A 14,338-nucleotide genomic window follows, 5' to 3' on the forward strand; every position below is an offset into this window, starting at 1 on the left:
CCCCAACCCCCGCCTCCCCGAGAACGTAGCTGCCACGGGACCTACCGGCCCCGAGCGCCACGCAAGGCTGCGCCTGCGCACGTCCGCCTACCCAGCTGCCTGTGGCAGCCCCACCGGTAGCTCGTATGCGCCTGCGTGTCGCGTCCCGCCTCTCGCCCTGCAGCGTATCCCAGGGGCCTTGTGCGCGTGTGGTCTTGAGGTTGGGGTCACCAAGGCGCTTGTTCATCGGGGTGCACGGGAACGGAGACAGGAGGGGAAGGGAGGTCCGGTTACAAGGACTGGCCCGAGTCGAGGTACTACTAGGGGAAACGGAGTCGGAGTATCGCTCTTTCTTTTTTATTTAACTTTAAGCTTGGCTTGAGCACAAGAGCTCAAAGGACTGAAGCTTACGACATATCCAGAGCTCCCTGGGCACCAGTCCCAGCCCGGAGGGGTGGCCTGCCACGCCACAAGAATGGAAAGCATGAAGGGCAAAACTTAGGACCCGAAGAATAATGTGGTTGCAAAGGGCCCCCCCATCTTCATCGTCGGGCACCCGATGCAGACAGACGCATAATAGATGTGTCTGTGAAGATAGTCACGGAAGCGGTCCCCAATAGACAGAAGCGAGGTTGCGGCTTATTGTTAGGTGAAAAAGTAGAGGGTACCTGGAATGAGGCGTGGCTTAGGGAACGAGGGATTTTCCCTAGCAGGAGGCTTCCTGGACTTTTGACAGCAGGCAGGATGATTCCCTCAAATAGCCGCTAGATGGTGGTGCTGTGCTGGATGCATTCCAGTGTACCCATAGGTCTGAACAATGCCCGGCACCCTCCTTCCAACTCCCACACACAAAAACAGTTTAGGGCTGGATGGGAGATAGAGCAAGATATTCTACTTCTAATATCTATTAACTCAGTCTACAATATGGGAGTGGAAGAGGAAAAAGGGAGAACAGTCATGAGGTCAAACCCAAGTAGAGGTTTCTCTTCTTGCCCATTCCCTATTTTTTTGTCTCTTCAGTATGTACCCACACTGGTCTTCCCGGCTCAAAACAACCTTTATAACAGTCACAGTTTCACAAACCCCAGAAAGGTTCCATGTGGAGAGAGACTAAGTTTCGCCTTTGCCCGGGGAATTATGACACTGAGAGTATCCCCTTGGTGTAAATGGAAGACACCTGAGAAAAGAAAAAACAGGTGCTCAGTGAAGCACAGCCATCCACACTGATGTTTCCCCCTGCCCTCTCTAGCTCCATCTTTCCTGTCTTTCCTGTAAGGACCTAAGTATTGTGTCCTTCATTCCTCAGGTGTGCCTCTCACCCAGGATTCCAATCCCCTACTTTGTTCTCCACACCACTACCCCTGATCAGTAAGTACTCCCCTGCCCACATGGCTCTCACCTGCACTGTAGCAGCTATTGTAGGCCCTGTCAGGGTCAGAGGGCATGCTGCGTATACATCGAAATAGTGTCTCCTGCCTTCCCTGGCCTTTCCGAGAGACCACCTGACCCATGGTGAAAGTCACATCCTGAAACAGGACCTGGCAGGGAAGAGAGGACATACCGAAAAAAAAAAAAACCAGAATGGCATGGCTCAGTTCTGAGAGGTCTTAGGTGCCCTGATACAGGAGCCAGGGAATGAAGACGTTTGGTACAGAGAGATCAGGAACACTCAGTATGGGGCATACAGGCTCTGAGAGAAGAATAAAGAGCCAGCCTCCAGGCCTGCATAGGAAGCTAGGGTATGTCTGGGGTTACCTGGCTATACAGCAGATAAACTCCAGCTTCCCAGACTCTGACAATGCATCCTTGGGCCTCCAGACCTCTCCCACGCCTGAGAGCGGTCTGCCACATCACCTCTGTCACATCAGAATCCTCTGGAGGTGAGGAGTGTATCTGTCAGGATTTCTTTGCACTCTCAGACACACACCAGCTCTCCCCTTTGCATCTCTAAGATTCTTTTGAGCCCAGGTGCCATCCCCAACGTCCTGGTTTGTGCCTGCCTCCCCCCTGCCCCCGCACACACAGCCTTTATTTAAAACAGTGCTCACCCTTGGAAGTAACGTTAATGGGAACAAGATGCAGAACTGAGCGCTTCTCTGGGAAGAGAAGGAGTAAATTTCAGCAGTGTCCACCTACCCAAGGGCCCTGGTATTCACCCTCCACCCTCATCCAGGCTTGGGCTCGCAGTCCCAATGCTGAGCGATCACCTCCCGCCCCTGATGTGCCCAAGGGCTCACTCTTCCGTTTTTGGGTGAGCACTGCTCTCCTTCTCCTCCATCTCTCCCCATTCTCCCAGGCTTCTAGGACATCAGGACTCTGCTCATGGAAAGAGGGTCAACGTTAGACTGAGATGCAAGTACCAGAGGGCCTTCCTTCTCAGCTTTCCACTGTGCCCGGAATGCCTCAAATTTCTCATGCACCTTTCCCTGTACTCTGTGCCTTGGTGCTGGCTGCCCTCCAAGATCTGTTAGGTAAAGAAACGTTAATCTTTAACATTTTCCTTTCCTGGAATGGCTGCTCCCTTGACTTCTATACCCAGGACCCTCTTTGCATCCACTTGAAACTTTGTAGACTGGGAAATTGGAACCAAGAGGCCCAGAAATCCCACTGCTACCCATCTTTCTCCCCCAGACTGCCCTTTCCCCTCACTCACCTGCTCTCGGAGGCTCTGCCAGTGATACCCTTCCCCTTTCTGAGAGGGCCCGCCGCTCTTCTGCAGCTGGCTCACTTCCCTCCTTAGGCTTCGCAGCTCTGTTTGTTGGGTCAGCAGAGCAATGGCACAAGCCACAGCCCCCAGAGCCGCCCCCCAACTCAACCAGAGAGCAACTGAGAGTGCCGACTCTCGGACTGTGCCCCCCATGTTGTCCAGGGGCCCTTTAGGGGCTAGCAAGACAGGAGATGAGACTGGCATGAGCCAGGGACCCTGCCAACAGCTGTGGCCTCAGGAATGGGGTGGCAAGGAGGTGGCTGGGGAGGGTGGGGGTGCAGGCAATGTGCAGAAGGTGTTACGCAAGGGAGAAATAAAAAGGAACTTGAGAAAAGGAGGGAGGGGGAAAGCAAGCTGGGGGTACTACTGGTGTTCTGGTACCCTGCTGTGGGGCTAGTGTCACCTTGAGACTCGCCCCCCAGCCTCAGGAGAGTTTGGTGCCAGTTTCTCTAGGAAGAACAGGGCTGCCAGTGACACCCAGGAGGAGCGGCCAGGGCTTAGGAAAGCGGGGGTGGCCTCAGAGTTGGGGGAGGGAAGGTTGGCTGGCTATGGGGCATGGTGCCAGGAGCAGGGATGGGGGATATGCTGGGCAGTGTTGAGGCTCGCGGCTGAGTGTGGAAGACCCTCTGCGCCTGGCACAGGAGAGAGCTCTGTGAAAGTTTGCTAGGGGTGACTGAAAATGAGAAAAGGGAGATAGGGGTTGGCAGGGAGCAAAGAGAGACAAGAAACTGGCTAGGTGCTGGGGTTAAGGCCGGGCCCGGGTGTGTTGGAATAAGGCTTGCACTACTCCCTGTGCTAAGCTTGGCAAGCCGGACTTCCTGTTTCCCGAGAAGAGCTCTTACATAAGGCTCTGGACAAAGACAAAGAAGCAGCCCCTAGGCCCCCAGCCACTTCAGGATTCCTCCCCAGGACCCAGGGGCCTAGATTCCCCAAATGCCCGGTCCTGGTATCCAGCCTACTGATTCTGGGCTCTCCTTCCAGGGCAGCTTTCCACCCCCATCTCCCAGCCAGCACCTACTGAATGTCCTGAGGTCTCCAAGAGAAAGGGCCCCTGCTCCTCCCAGCCAGGGATTCCCCCACAGGAGGAAGTTCGCCTCCTAGGGAAATGAGGCCACCTCTGCAGTACCTTGAACGGAGGACCAGTTTTTCCGGGGCAGTGCACCTTTCTGCTCTCTGCTCACAAATGCCAGTTGGAGGCATGCAGGTCTCTGCTCCCTAGTGCCCAGATTCACTTCCCATAGCCTTGATCTACCCTCAGCCCCAATAAAGACAGAGAGAGAGACTATGACTTATTCTCTTTAATATCCACTTATCAACATTTTGTCACAATAATAATAAAAATAATATCTGTTTTCAAAATCCACAGGGAATTATCAAGGAGGGAGCTTGCCTTGGGCTCTTACCCCTCACTTTTGGAAACTCCTGGCCTAGTCCCAGGCTCTTTGGCTTCCAGCCAACAGGTCCAGCCCCTCTCAGTGCCTGAAGCCAGGTCTCGTGGACCCATCCTTGCCCACAGGGTCAGTAAACACAACATCCTGGGGGGTGTGGCCCGGGGAAAGTCAAGGGATAAAGAGGCATGGAAAGATCAGGGCTTGGGAACTAGTGAGGTGGGTGGGGTGTAAAAGAGGAATGGGAATATTTATGTGGAATGGAAAACATGTGAACAAGCCCTGGCAGTCTATGGGGCGGGGGTCTGGAGCCTGGGATGGGTTAGGGTGGGGTAAAGGGGACCGGGTGTTTAGAGAGCGGTGTGGGGAGGCAGCAGCCTAGGAAATCTGCTGGGAGGCCGGTCCTTCAGTGAACTTGGAAGAGTCCAAAGTAGGTGAGGAAGGGGGCAGCTTTGAGATGGGCCCAGGGGAGGGTGCGGATCCGCAGGGAAGACCCTGCCCTCAAGGGCAACAGCCCAGACACCTGACAGAGATGAAGCTGGGGCCCAAGAGAACTTGCTGCTGTGGCCGAAAACTCCTCCAGGCAGCGCAGGGCCAGCACATCATCCACCAGCAAGTCCAGCTTCAGGTAAACAGCCTTCCCCTCATCAAAGTGCACCTGGGTAAGGGGAGGACCGGCAGAGTCCAGGCCTCTGCTTGTCCTCACCTGGATTTCAGATTTCCTTAGAGACCAGGCACATCATCCCTCCCAACCCCTAAACCCTTCCTCCCCAGCCTTTAGCTTGTACCCTTCTTTCACCCAAAACCAAACATTTCTCAGTTAAGATCTTACCCACAGAGCCAGGTAGTGCTTACCTGACAGTACAGGTAGTAGAGCCCAGCCCTAGTGACTCTAAATTCCCCAGTCTGACGGTCATAGTGCAGAGGGTTGGAGCTGTTGATTTTGGCTTCTTCCCAGCCACTCACTGTCCCATCCACACCTAAATGTGGATGTTAGGAGATAAGGAAAAAACCCCTTTACCTTACCACCCCAGGGATCCTTTGAGTTTATAAACATTTAGAACCCACCTTATGCACAGAAGATATGGATTGCCCAGCATGTGGGAGGAGCTGTGCTCTATGGAGCTCATGGAGCAATAGGACATTGTGTGAAGAAATCTAATATGCATCAGCAGAAAGATTCAGGACAAATTGTCATGACTGGTCATTTCCAAGAAGAGTAGGATTGAAGGAGAAATATGGGGGCTTTTTATTCCATCATGTTTACATTGTTTGCTTTTATGTTGAGAATGTATATGTACATTACTTGAATCATTAAAATTAGAATAAAATAACACCCAAATTTCAAACAGCTGATAAATGGATAAACAAATGCAGTAATATCCATACAATGGAATATCATTCTGCCATAAAAAGGAATAAAGTAGCACATGAGTGAATCTTTAAAATGTTATGCTAAGAAGTCATTCACATAAACAGCACATATTGTATGATCTCACTTGTAGCAAATGTCCAGAACAAGCAAATCTACAGTCAGGAAGGAGATTATTGGTTGCTTAACGGCTGGGGAATGATGGGAGTAGGAGGTGATGGCTAGCAGGTACAGGGCTTCTTTTTGTTGTTGTTGTTATTGGGACTGAACTCAGAACCTTTCACTTGCTAGGCAGGCGTGGTGCCACTAAGCTAAATCCCCAGTCCTGTACAGGGCTTCTTTTTGAAGTGAAGAAAATGTCGAAAAATCACTGTGGTGATTGATGCTTACACAATTCTGTGAATATACTAAAAGCCGCTGAATTATACTTTTGTGTGTGTGGTAATGGAGATTGAACTGAGGGCCCTCACACCAAGCTATTTTTTTTTTTTTTCACTTGGAGACAGGGTCTCTCTAAGTCACTAAATAGCACAGACTGGGCTTGAATTTGTGATCCTCCTGACTCAGCCTCTCAGAGTGCTAGACTTACAGACAGCATGCACCACCACACCAGCTCTGAGTTTCGGTTTTTTTTTTTTTTTTTTTTGGTACAGGGGATCGAACTTGGGTCCTTGCACTTGCAAGGCAGGAGGTGAACCACTCAGCCAAATCCCCAGCCTGAGTTGTACTTTTTAATTGGATGAATTGTATAGGGTATGACATATATCTCAATAAAGCTATTACCAATACACACACACACACACACACACACACACACACACAAAACACCAAAAAAAAAAAAAACTTAAAGATGTAGTTCAGAGGTAGAGCCTTTGGCTTGCATAGGTTCAATCCCTAGCACTACAAAAACAAAAAAGTAACTCCTAGAGCTAGGGTAATTGCACACTGTAAAATACGCAACAGTGATAGAACTTTCCGCTGCTTTCCCAGGTCCTCCCATTTTATAATCTCCACCTGCCTAAATTTAAAGGCTCCCCTATCATGGCTCTCCCTCCCACCCTTCTACCCTCCTGGCTTTATCCATTCCTGCTAGCATCACCTTCATTTCCCCTCAGGGATTTGTGGTGCTCTTTCCAGGATTTCTCCCTTTCTGGCACTTTCTGTCTCCCCCGGCCAGCCAGCCCTAGCCTTGCCTCCCACATCAACTCCTTCACATCTCCATTTCTTTCCTAGCAGTAAGCAGCAAAAGAACTTGTTGGGAGCCATTCTACATAATTCTGGGAAAAAATTGTCTCACAGTTGAATTATGATTAGGCCTAGTCTTTGTGTGAGTGTGTGTGTGTGTGTGTGTGTGTGTGTGTGTGTGTGTGCCGGGGATGGAACTCAGGTCCTTGCACTTTAGAGGCAGGCGGTAAATTCCTGACCCAGTCCTAGTCGTCTTGCCTACAAACCAGCTATGACATATGGAAACATAACTCCATTTTGGCTTCCAATCACAGCTCAGACCTCAATGGTCCAGGTGATACTGTGACACTCAAGGGCAAGATTACATCAGTTGAAGACATCCTGGTTCCTTGAGAACCAAGTAGTAAGAAAGGTTTCACCTGGGGAGGCACAAATTCCTTATCAACACAACTCATCCCACCTATTGTTGTAAAAAAAAAAAAAACTTTGCTCCTTTTACTGTCATCATCAACATAAGCTTCTCATTGACCTAAGATCCTCATCAGCAAAGAGCCTCATGGTCATAGATTACTGCTACCCTCCAGCACATCTGATACTTCCTCTGATTATAAAATCCTTGTCAATTTAGGATTATCATTATCCCCACCTCTGAGTCACCTGTTACTCCCTATGAACCCAATAAATAGTGGCAAGCTCAGGGTGCCTTCATCTTTGCTTTCCAAAGCAGCACTGGTCAGGCCCAGAACCCAGATTCTTCTCTAAGTCTCATTTCCTGTCTTTATTCTTTACTTCATCTTCTGTTATTGTAGGTCACAGGAGACCAGGACTTACTGCAGGGGTTCTAGTAACATCCCTTTTCCCTATTCCCTATAAGAATTTACCTCAGGGCTGGGGTTTTAGCTCAGTGGTGCTGGGCCTGCCCTGAAAGTGCAAGGTTCAGAGTTTGATCCCCGGTGTTCCCCCCCTGTACTCCCCAAAAAGAATTTATCTCATTTATCCACCCATGAGCTAATTTGGGGTCTGACTCCCTTATAAGGGCAGGGATGGCTTCTTCACCACTGTAATCCTGGCACTTGGAGCTGGGCCTGGTCTGAGTGGGCACCCAGTACACAGTGGGGAGAAAACTGAAGGAATGCCTTTTTTTCAAGAGAAAAGTAACTCTTAAGCCAGGCATAATGGCTTGATTATACACTCTGTAAAATTCCTGGTATTCAGGAGGCTGAGGCAGGAACGTGCATGTTTGAGGCCAGTCTGGGCAATTTAGCGAGACTGTATCTGGAATATAGCTCAGCACTCCATGGGTTCAGTCTCCAGCAAAACACACACACACACACACACACACACACACACACACACACACGCACGCAGACTTACACATAACTCAGGGTTGGAGGTATAGCTCAATGGTAGGGTGCTTCCTATCATGCACAAGACTTTAGGTCAGATCCTCAGCATCATCCCTTAGGTAGCTGGGTGTGGTAGCACACACCTGCAATCTGAGCACAGTGGAAGGCTGAGGTAGGAGGATCACAAATTTGAGACTAGCCAGGGCAATGTAGCAAGAGCCTGCCTAAGATGAAAAGGACTTGGGATATAGCTCAGCATTCTCTAAGTTTACTCCCCAGTCCCCAGTACTACAAAAAAGGAACTTTTGCTGGATAGTTTTATTCCTACCTGTGAGTTATCACAACTTATCCCCTGTGAGTCCTGACCCAGTATTTCTGCATCCTGTTAACTCCTGCCATTTGAATGGCAATGGGCTCCTCCGGTTCATCTTGACTCAAACTGAGCTGACTCCATTCACTCCACACTTGTTTCACTGTCTGTATCCTGCATTTTGGGTCATGGTTCCACCTGACTGTGTACCCAAGCCTCCCTCTCCTCTACCCACTTTAGTCACTGAGCACCAGTCCTTACCATGTCTGCCTCCCAAATAGCTCTGTCCCACCAGTCTGCTTCTTTTACAAAGCTACAGAGTGATGCCCCTGAACTGCTGGCATGAGCCTGCCTCTCCTTGAATTACTTTTCAGTGGTTTAACTAAGAATGCCTTCTAGGGCTGGGGATTTAGCTCAGTGGTCCCACCGCCTGCCTTGTAAGCACAAGGATCCAAGTTCAATCCCCGGTACAAAAAAAAAGAAAAAACACAACAAAAAACAAAAACAAAAAAACCCCAATAATAAAATAAAATCATTTTTTTAAAAAAGGCCCGGGGATTTAGCTCAGTGGTACCACTACCTCCCTTGCAAGCACAAAGACCTGAGTTCGATTCCCAGTACCAAAAAAAAGAAAAACAAAAGAATGCCTTCTAGGCTCCATCTGTGATCTGGCTTCTGTATTTCATCTTCTCCTACCCCACCCTCTCCCTCTGGCACTTTCTGCTTCAGCTGCACTGTACTTCTCACAGCGCTTGGCTTCATTAGGCTCTTGGCAAATTCAGGGTTTTCATACCATGGTTCCTTCACCTGTAGCAGTTTTGACCCTTTGTCCCTCTTACACTCAGGCTTCGAGGCCCTGTGTTGTCATAGCAAGGATCCCTTAGTCCACTGTAAGGTTGTCTGTCTTCCCTCTGTTCTGCCATGGATCTTTGGCTCCTTTCATAATTGTTCATGTCATGCAGTACTGGTACCGTAAAGTAACTACACATTTATATACTGTCTTTTGTCATAGATTGGTAATTCCTCGAGCACAGGTGTGGGTGTGACTTGCTGTGGGCACCCAGCTGGATCACTAGCAAACAGCAGGTCCTCAAGTGAATGGATGCCTGGGTAACTTTCAAAATAAGAGGTCTCTACAGAATAGCCTGGGGATTGGGAAGGGAGGGCATCCTAGCTGGGAAATCAGCTTGGGCAAAAGCAGCCTGTGACCAAAAGGCACAGTGTGTCTGGGACTATGAACAGTGCCTGGGTTCACTTGTCACACCACCATGAACCTTAAGTGGACATTTCATGCTGCCTGGCCACTTACTTACCTGTCCCTACCAAGATAGCTTTCATCTTCACCAAGAGAAGGATTTTGTACCATCTCCCTAGTTCCACAGAAGAACTAGAAGTGCTCAGGAAAAGGCTCCCTTACCTCCTCCCACCAACTCTACAAACCCACCTGTGCTCCTTTAACCCCGTTATCCTGTCCCTCCACCTTCTTGGACATGTCCCTGCAGGTCTGCTCTCCTTTGGCCCAGCAAGCACGCCTCTCACTGTTTCTAGGACACACGTCACACTAGCTGGCTTCAAAACATGCCCACCACTGCATAGGTGCTTTATGACAGGCAAGCTGTGTGAGCTCCATTTGTGACATGGAGCCAACCAGAATATCTTCCTGTAGGGCTATTGTGAGGGTTAGATAAGATTTAAAAAGTGTGTGTGAGACATAGCACCTACCCTAAAAGCACTAAGTAAATGCTAGCTAAAGTAAATATGTACATCGTGCTAGAGGGACTAAACTGTTTCCTTGATCTACTTTCCCCTCCACCTATGGGCCCATTCTCTGGCCCTTATCATAGAGAAACTCCTAAAAAGGGTTGTCACTGTCTCCAGTTCCTTATTTTTCATTTTTTTCTCAACTCAATCCACAGTGGCCTCCTGCCTAACTTCACCACTGAAACCACCCTTGTCAAGGTCACCAGTTGACTTTTATGTTACAAAGCAGCAGTCATTTTTTGTGTTCTCATCTCATGTGACCCCTTCTGCTGCTTCCACATGGACAGCCACATCCTTCTTGAATCAGTGTCTTCTCTTAAATTCCAGGACACCACCCTCCCCCAGCTTCTGTGCTCCCTCTCTCTCTGTGTTTCTCCCCCTCCCTGTCTCCCCACCCCCACTGCTTCTCGGTCTCCTTGGCCAGCTTTCCTTCTCTTCCCCACTTCCAGATGGCCCAGAGCTTTGGGGCTTTGTTCTGGGGCCCCTCGTTCTCCTGGTGTCTTACCCAACCCTGTAACTTTAAATACCATTGTACATGGCCATAACTTCTGACTTTGTATGTCCTCATAAAGCTTAAGTCGATCTACTACACCCAGCCTTCTATTTGTGAAATTCATTTTACCACCATGTGCCCACTTGTTTATTATGAGACATCTCAAAGTTATTCATTTACATTTCCCAACCTGTTTCTTCACTGGTCAACCCCATCTTAGAAAATGACACTGTAATTCCCAGAGTTTTCCCTGTTAAAAATCTAAAAGTAAAACACTATGGGCAGGCATGGTGGTGCATGCCTGTAATCCTAGCACTGGGAAGGTGGAGGCAGAAGGATCCAGAGGAGTTCCAGGCCAGCCTGGGCTACATAGTTCAGGGCCATCCCGAAATACAAAGGGAGACCCTGCCCCGAAACAAAACAAAACAAAACACACACACACAAAAAAAAAACCAAACTAGGTATGGGGGCATGTATCTGCAATACCAGCTATTCAAGAGGCTGAGGGCTGAAGATTTAGCTCATTGGTGCCTCTGCTTGCCTCACAAGCACAAGGTCCTGAGTTCTATCCCCCGTACTGCCCCCAAAACAAACAACAACAACAACAAAACAAGAGGCTGAGTCAGGAAGATTTCCTGAGCCTAGCAGTTCAAGACCAACCTAACCAAGATAGATTATGTAAAGGTACACATTTCCAATGATGAATGTCATCATATTGTATGCCTAAAATGTACCAATAAGCCTGGGATATAGCTCAGTAGTTCTATTGCCTGCCTCACAAGTGCAGTCCTGAGTGTGATCCTCGGTACAAAAAAACAAAAAACAAACAAACAAACAAAAAAGACCAACCTGGGCAACATAATGAGAGCCTGTCTCAAAAAACAAACAAGTTGGTTGTGGTGGCACATTTCTGTAATCTTAGCACTTGGGAGGTTGAAGCAGAGGATCACTGTGAGTTCAAGGCTACTTTGGGCTGCAAAGTGAGTTCAAGGCCAGGCTGAACTACATAGTGAGACCTTGCCTCACAAAAACAAAACAAAACACCACCATCAATAAAATCCTTGATGTCATTTGTGATTTCTCCTTTTCTTTTATTCTTCACATCCAACCTATAAGCAATCCCTGTATGTTCAAGCTACATGCTGAATCCATCTACTTCTCTCCATCTCTGCTGCTGACACCCTGTACTAAGCCATCTCCATGTCCTGCCTCATGGCATTTACAGGAGAAAGAAGTTCCGAGTGAGGGAACAATATGTGCAAAGTCCAAAGGAGGGGCACAAGGTCGTCAGCCCCTCAAGCATGGAGAAGGTGTAAGGGTGTTCTGGGAAGTGAGATTGACGCCAAACCACAAAGAGGCTGGAAGCCACACAGAAAAGCAATGGGACAATGACCTGGAGCTTCAGGGGATCATGGCAGCATAGGTGGGACAGAGTGGAGGGACAGGAAGAATGAGCAATGGGGAAGAGGCCAGAGCTGGGTTTGAGGTTCTGAAGTCATGGTGGTGAGGGAGCAGTGGAAAAAAATGAGCAGAAACTAGAAATGTTTGGAAGAACAATGACCAGGGCATGAAAATCCAAACAATACAGAAGTGAAAGCAAAGGAAAGAAGCCAGGCATCATGGTGCACTTAGGAGGCAAAGGCAGGAAGTTTGTTGAGTTTGAGGCCAGCCTGGTCTACATAGTGAGACCCATCTCACAAAACAAAACAAAAGGATCACAGGTGCTTCTTGGAAAAGACTGAGTACTGAAAGTAAAAGCAGGAGCCACTGATTTTGTGAGAGATCTCTCCTGAGATCTGGAGAAGATGGGAGTCATCCTAGGGTCCCATGCCTGGGCCACAGAGAACCAGAACTTTCATGCGTTGGATTCTGGGGATCCTAGGCTGAAGCAGGGAGACAGTGAAGAAACCAAAGGGGTTGAGGGGCCCCTTTTCCATGAGAGCTGCAGAGGATCAGAAGGGAGCTCAGAGGTGGGGGTGGGGTCTCACCTGCCTGCGCTCCATCCTGTCCTGGTTGTGGGTAAACTGTAAGATATAGGAGAGTTGATGAGACCTGTCCTGCCCCTCTACCACCCCACCTCCTGAGCATGGCTCACCCATTGCCTACCTTCATAGTGAGCAGCAATTGCTCTGCGAGGCCGTATTTTCCGGCCTTTAGGTGCTGAAAATCAATGAAAGAGAAATGGCAGAGCAGACTCCCATGGTGGAACCACTCCCCAGTCCCACTCCCCTCTTGGGTTATGGCACCCTTAGTCTTGTCCAGACTCAGAACTGGCCTTGTAACCTCAGCCCTCTTCTTCTTCGTAAGTGGAGTGGCTATATAAATTTATCACCCAAAGAAGTATCCAAATCAGGATACTTCTGAGAGTAAAGGGAGTGCTATTAATAATCACACCAGGCTTCTGGTATAGCTCAGTGGTAGAGCTCTTGCCTGGCATACACAAGACCCTGGGTTCCATCCCCAGCACCAGGGGAAAAACATCACACAGAGATAATAGGTATAGACCAACACAGTCCTGCCCATGCCCACTGTGATGCATGACCACGTAGCCAGCCCATTCATAAGTATCTTTGCTTATTGAGACCCAGGCTTCTGACCTGTCCTCATCAGCACTCCAAGGGTCCTCCTAACTCCTGGTCATTTCCCCTTCATATCTGGGAAGGGATATTCAAGAAGCAGGTCCATGTGACAAAAGAAGCTTCAGGGCAAGGGTTTTAATTCCTAAAGTCCGATCTCAACTATTTAGCTGCACAGCTCTGCACCTCCCTTCATACTTTGTGCCTCAGTTTCTCTATGATGATAGCAGTCTTTGCTCTGTCCACGTTGCACGCAGATGCACAAAAGCAATAATTAACCCAGAAGCTACCATAGACTGGCCACTCTTGTCATTTCTGAACTGAGACAGAGGGAAGCTCACCACTTCTGCGAGGCCGGACTAGTTGTTTCAGGAAAGGCACAACATCCTGGCTCTCCTCTGTCTGGGGATTCAGTTCCTAGGGGAATTAAAGGCAGAGCTAAACCAGGGCTTCCCAAAAACTAAGCTTGAGCCCAGCAGAGCTGGTCAGAAGAGCACCAGCCAGCAAGAGCTGGAAAGTCTTAGAGAGAGATCAAGCCCTGGGGTGAGGTCTGTTATCCCTTTCTAGAGACCAGCTGCACTTTCCAGCCCCCATCTCTGTGCCCACAGGCGCACTGCACACATGCCCACACTCAGCATGCATAGGGTGCACACTGCATACAACAGCATCCATCTCCCACAGAGGCCTGTATTTCTCGTAGCCCTGCCTCACCACAACCAATAAACACTTGGTACTCAGGTGGTACAAACCAAACCCCTCACACACGTGGTGTCATGCACACACGCACAGGAACACATTCATGCATGAGGATCTTCATGCACACATGGCACACACCTCACACAGCTGGCAGAGCTAGCACACACTGCAGCCTCAGCTCCCTTCACTTGTCTAGCAGCCAGCGCACAGTGCCCAACCTACTCACCCTTGGCTCCTGGTCCTCCTCTGCCACCAGCTCCCCCTGGGAAGGCTCCTGCTGTGAAGGAGGCAGTGTCATCCTGTCCTTCACCTGACATCTTGCCCTCCACCCATCCTCCGGTTCCCTGGCCCTCTGCCCACCCGGCTCCCATCCGCTTCTCTGCAGTCTTCACTTCTCATGTGCCCAGGGAGGGGTGCTCTGCGAGGCCTCACCTGGGCAGACAGCGATGCCCGGCTCCCCAGGCTGACCACGGCTAGCAGGAGGCCAAGGCAGGCCAGCGCCAGGCCCAGGCCCAGCACAAGCGG

General features: G+C 49.5%; 2 protein-coding genes across 6 annotated transcripts in view; both read right to left on the minus strand.

Moving 5' to 3' along the window:
* Positions 1 to 232: 232 nt before the first annotated feature.
* Positions 233 to 3,880, minus strand: Tnfsf13 (TNF superfamily member 13). 5 transcript variants are annotated; one of them, XM_010614866.2, is made up of 8 exons: positions 3,705 to 3,880; positions 2,633 to 3,359; positions 2,187 to 2,295; positions 2,028 to 2,075; positions 1,735 to 1,853; positions 1,379 to 1,517; positions 1,063 to 1,156; positions 233 to 647 (listed from the first exon to the last, which is right to left on the minus strand). In XM_010614866.2, the coding sequence occupies exons 2-8, from the start codon at positions 2,888 to 2,890 to the stop codon at positions 578 to 580; spliced, it is 837 nt and encodes a 278-aa protein (XP_010613168.1). In that variant the 5' UTR covers positions 2,891 to 3,359; positions 3,705 to 3,880; the 3' UTR covers positions 233 to 577. The 5 variants fall into 5 exon arrangements, with proteins under 5 accessions (XP_010613168.1, XP_010613170.1, XP_010613173.1 ...); XM_010614868.2 differs by lacking the exon at positions 3,705 to 3,880 and having other exon boundaries at positions 2,217 to 2,295; positions 2,633 to 2,909; XM_010614871.2 differs by lacking the exons at positions 2,028 to 2,075; positions 3,705 to 3,880 and having other exon boundaries at positions 2,217 to 2,295; positions 2,633 to 2,909.
* Positions 3,881 to 4,005: 125 nt separating this feature from the next.
* Positions 4,006 to 14,338, minus strand: part of Tnfsf12 (TNF superfamily member 12) — a 10,932-nt gene continuing 599 nt past the window's right edge. The window contains exons 2-8 of the mRNA XM_010615014.3: positions 14,246 to 14,334; positions 14,040 to 14,087; positions 13,459 to 13,534; positions 12,648 to 12,701; positions 12,530 to 12,565; positions 4,930 to 5,054; positions 4,006 to 4,732 (exon numbers count right to left, since the gene is read on the minus strand). Of these exons, the coding sequence (XP_010613316.1) occupies positions 4,481 to 4,732; positions 4,930 to 5,054; positions 12,530 to 12,565; positions 12,648 to 12,701; positions 13,459 to 13,534; positions 14,040 to 14,087; positions 14,246 to 14,334 (680 nt within the window). The 3' untranslated portion in view covers positions 4,006 to 4,480. The remainder of the gene's footprint in view (positions 4,733 to 4,929; positions 5,055 to 12,529; positions 12,566 to 12,647; positions 12,702 to 13,458; positions 13,535 to 14,039; positions 14,088 to 14,245; positions 14,335 to 14,338) is intronic.

This window comes from Fukomys damarensis, unplaced genomic scaffold, assembly GCF_012274545.1.
Source record: "Fukomys damarensis isolate Sample0158 unplaced genomic scaffold, DMR_v1.0_HiC HiC_scaffold_13, whole genome shotgun sequence".
Taxonomy (NCBI): Eukaryota; Metazoa; Chordata; class Mammalia; order Rodentia; family Bathyergidae; genus Fukomys; species Fukomys damarensis.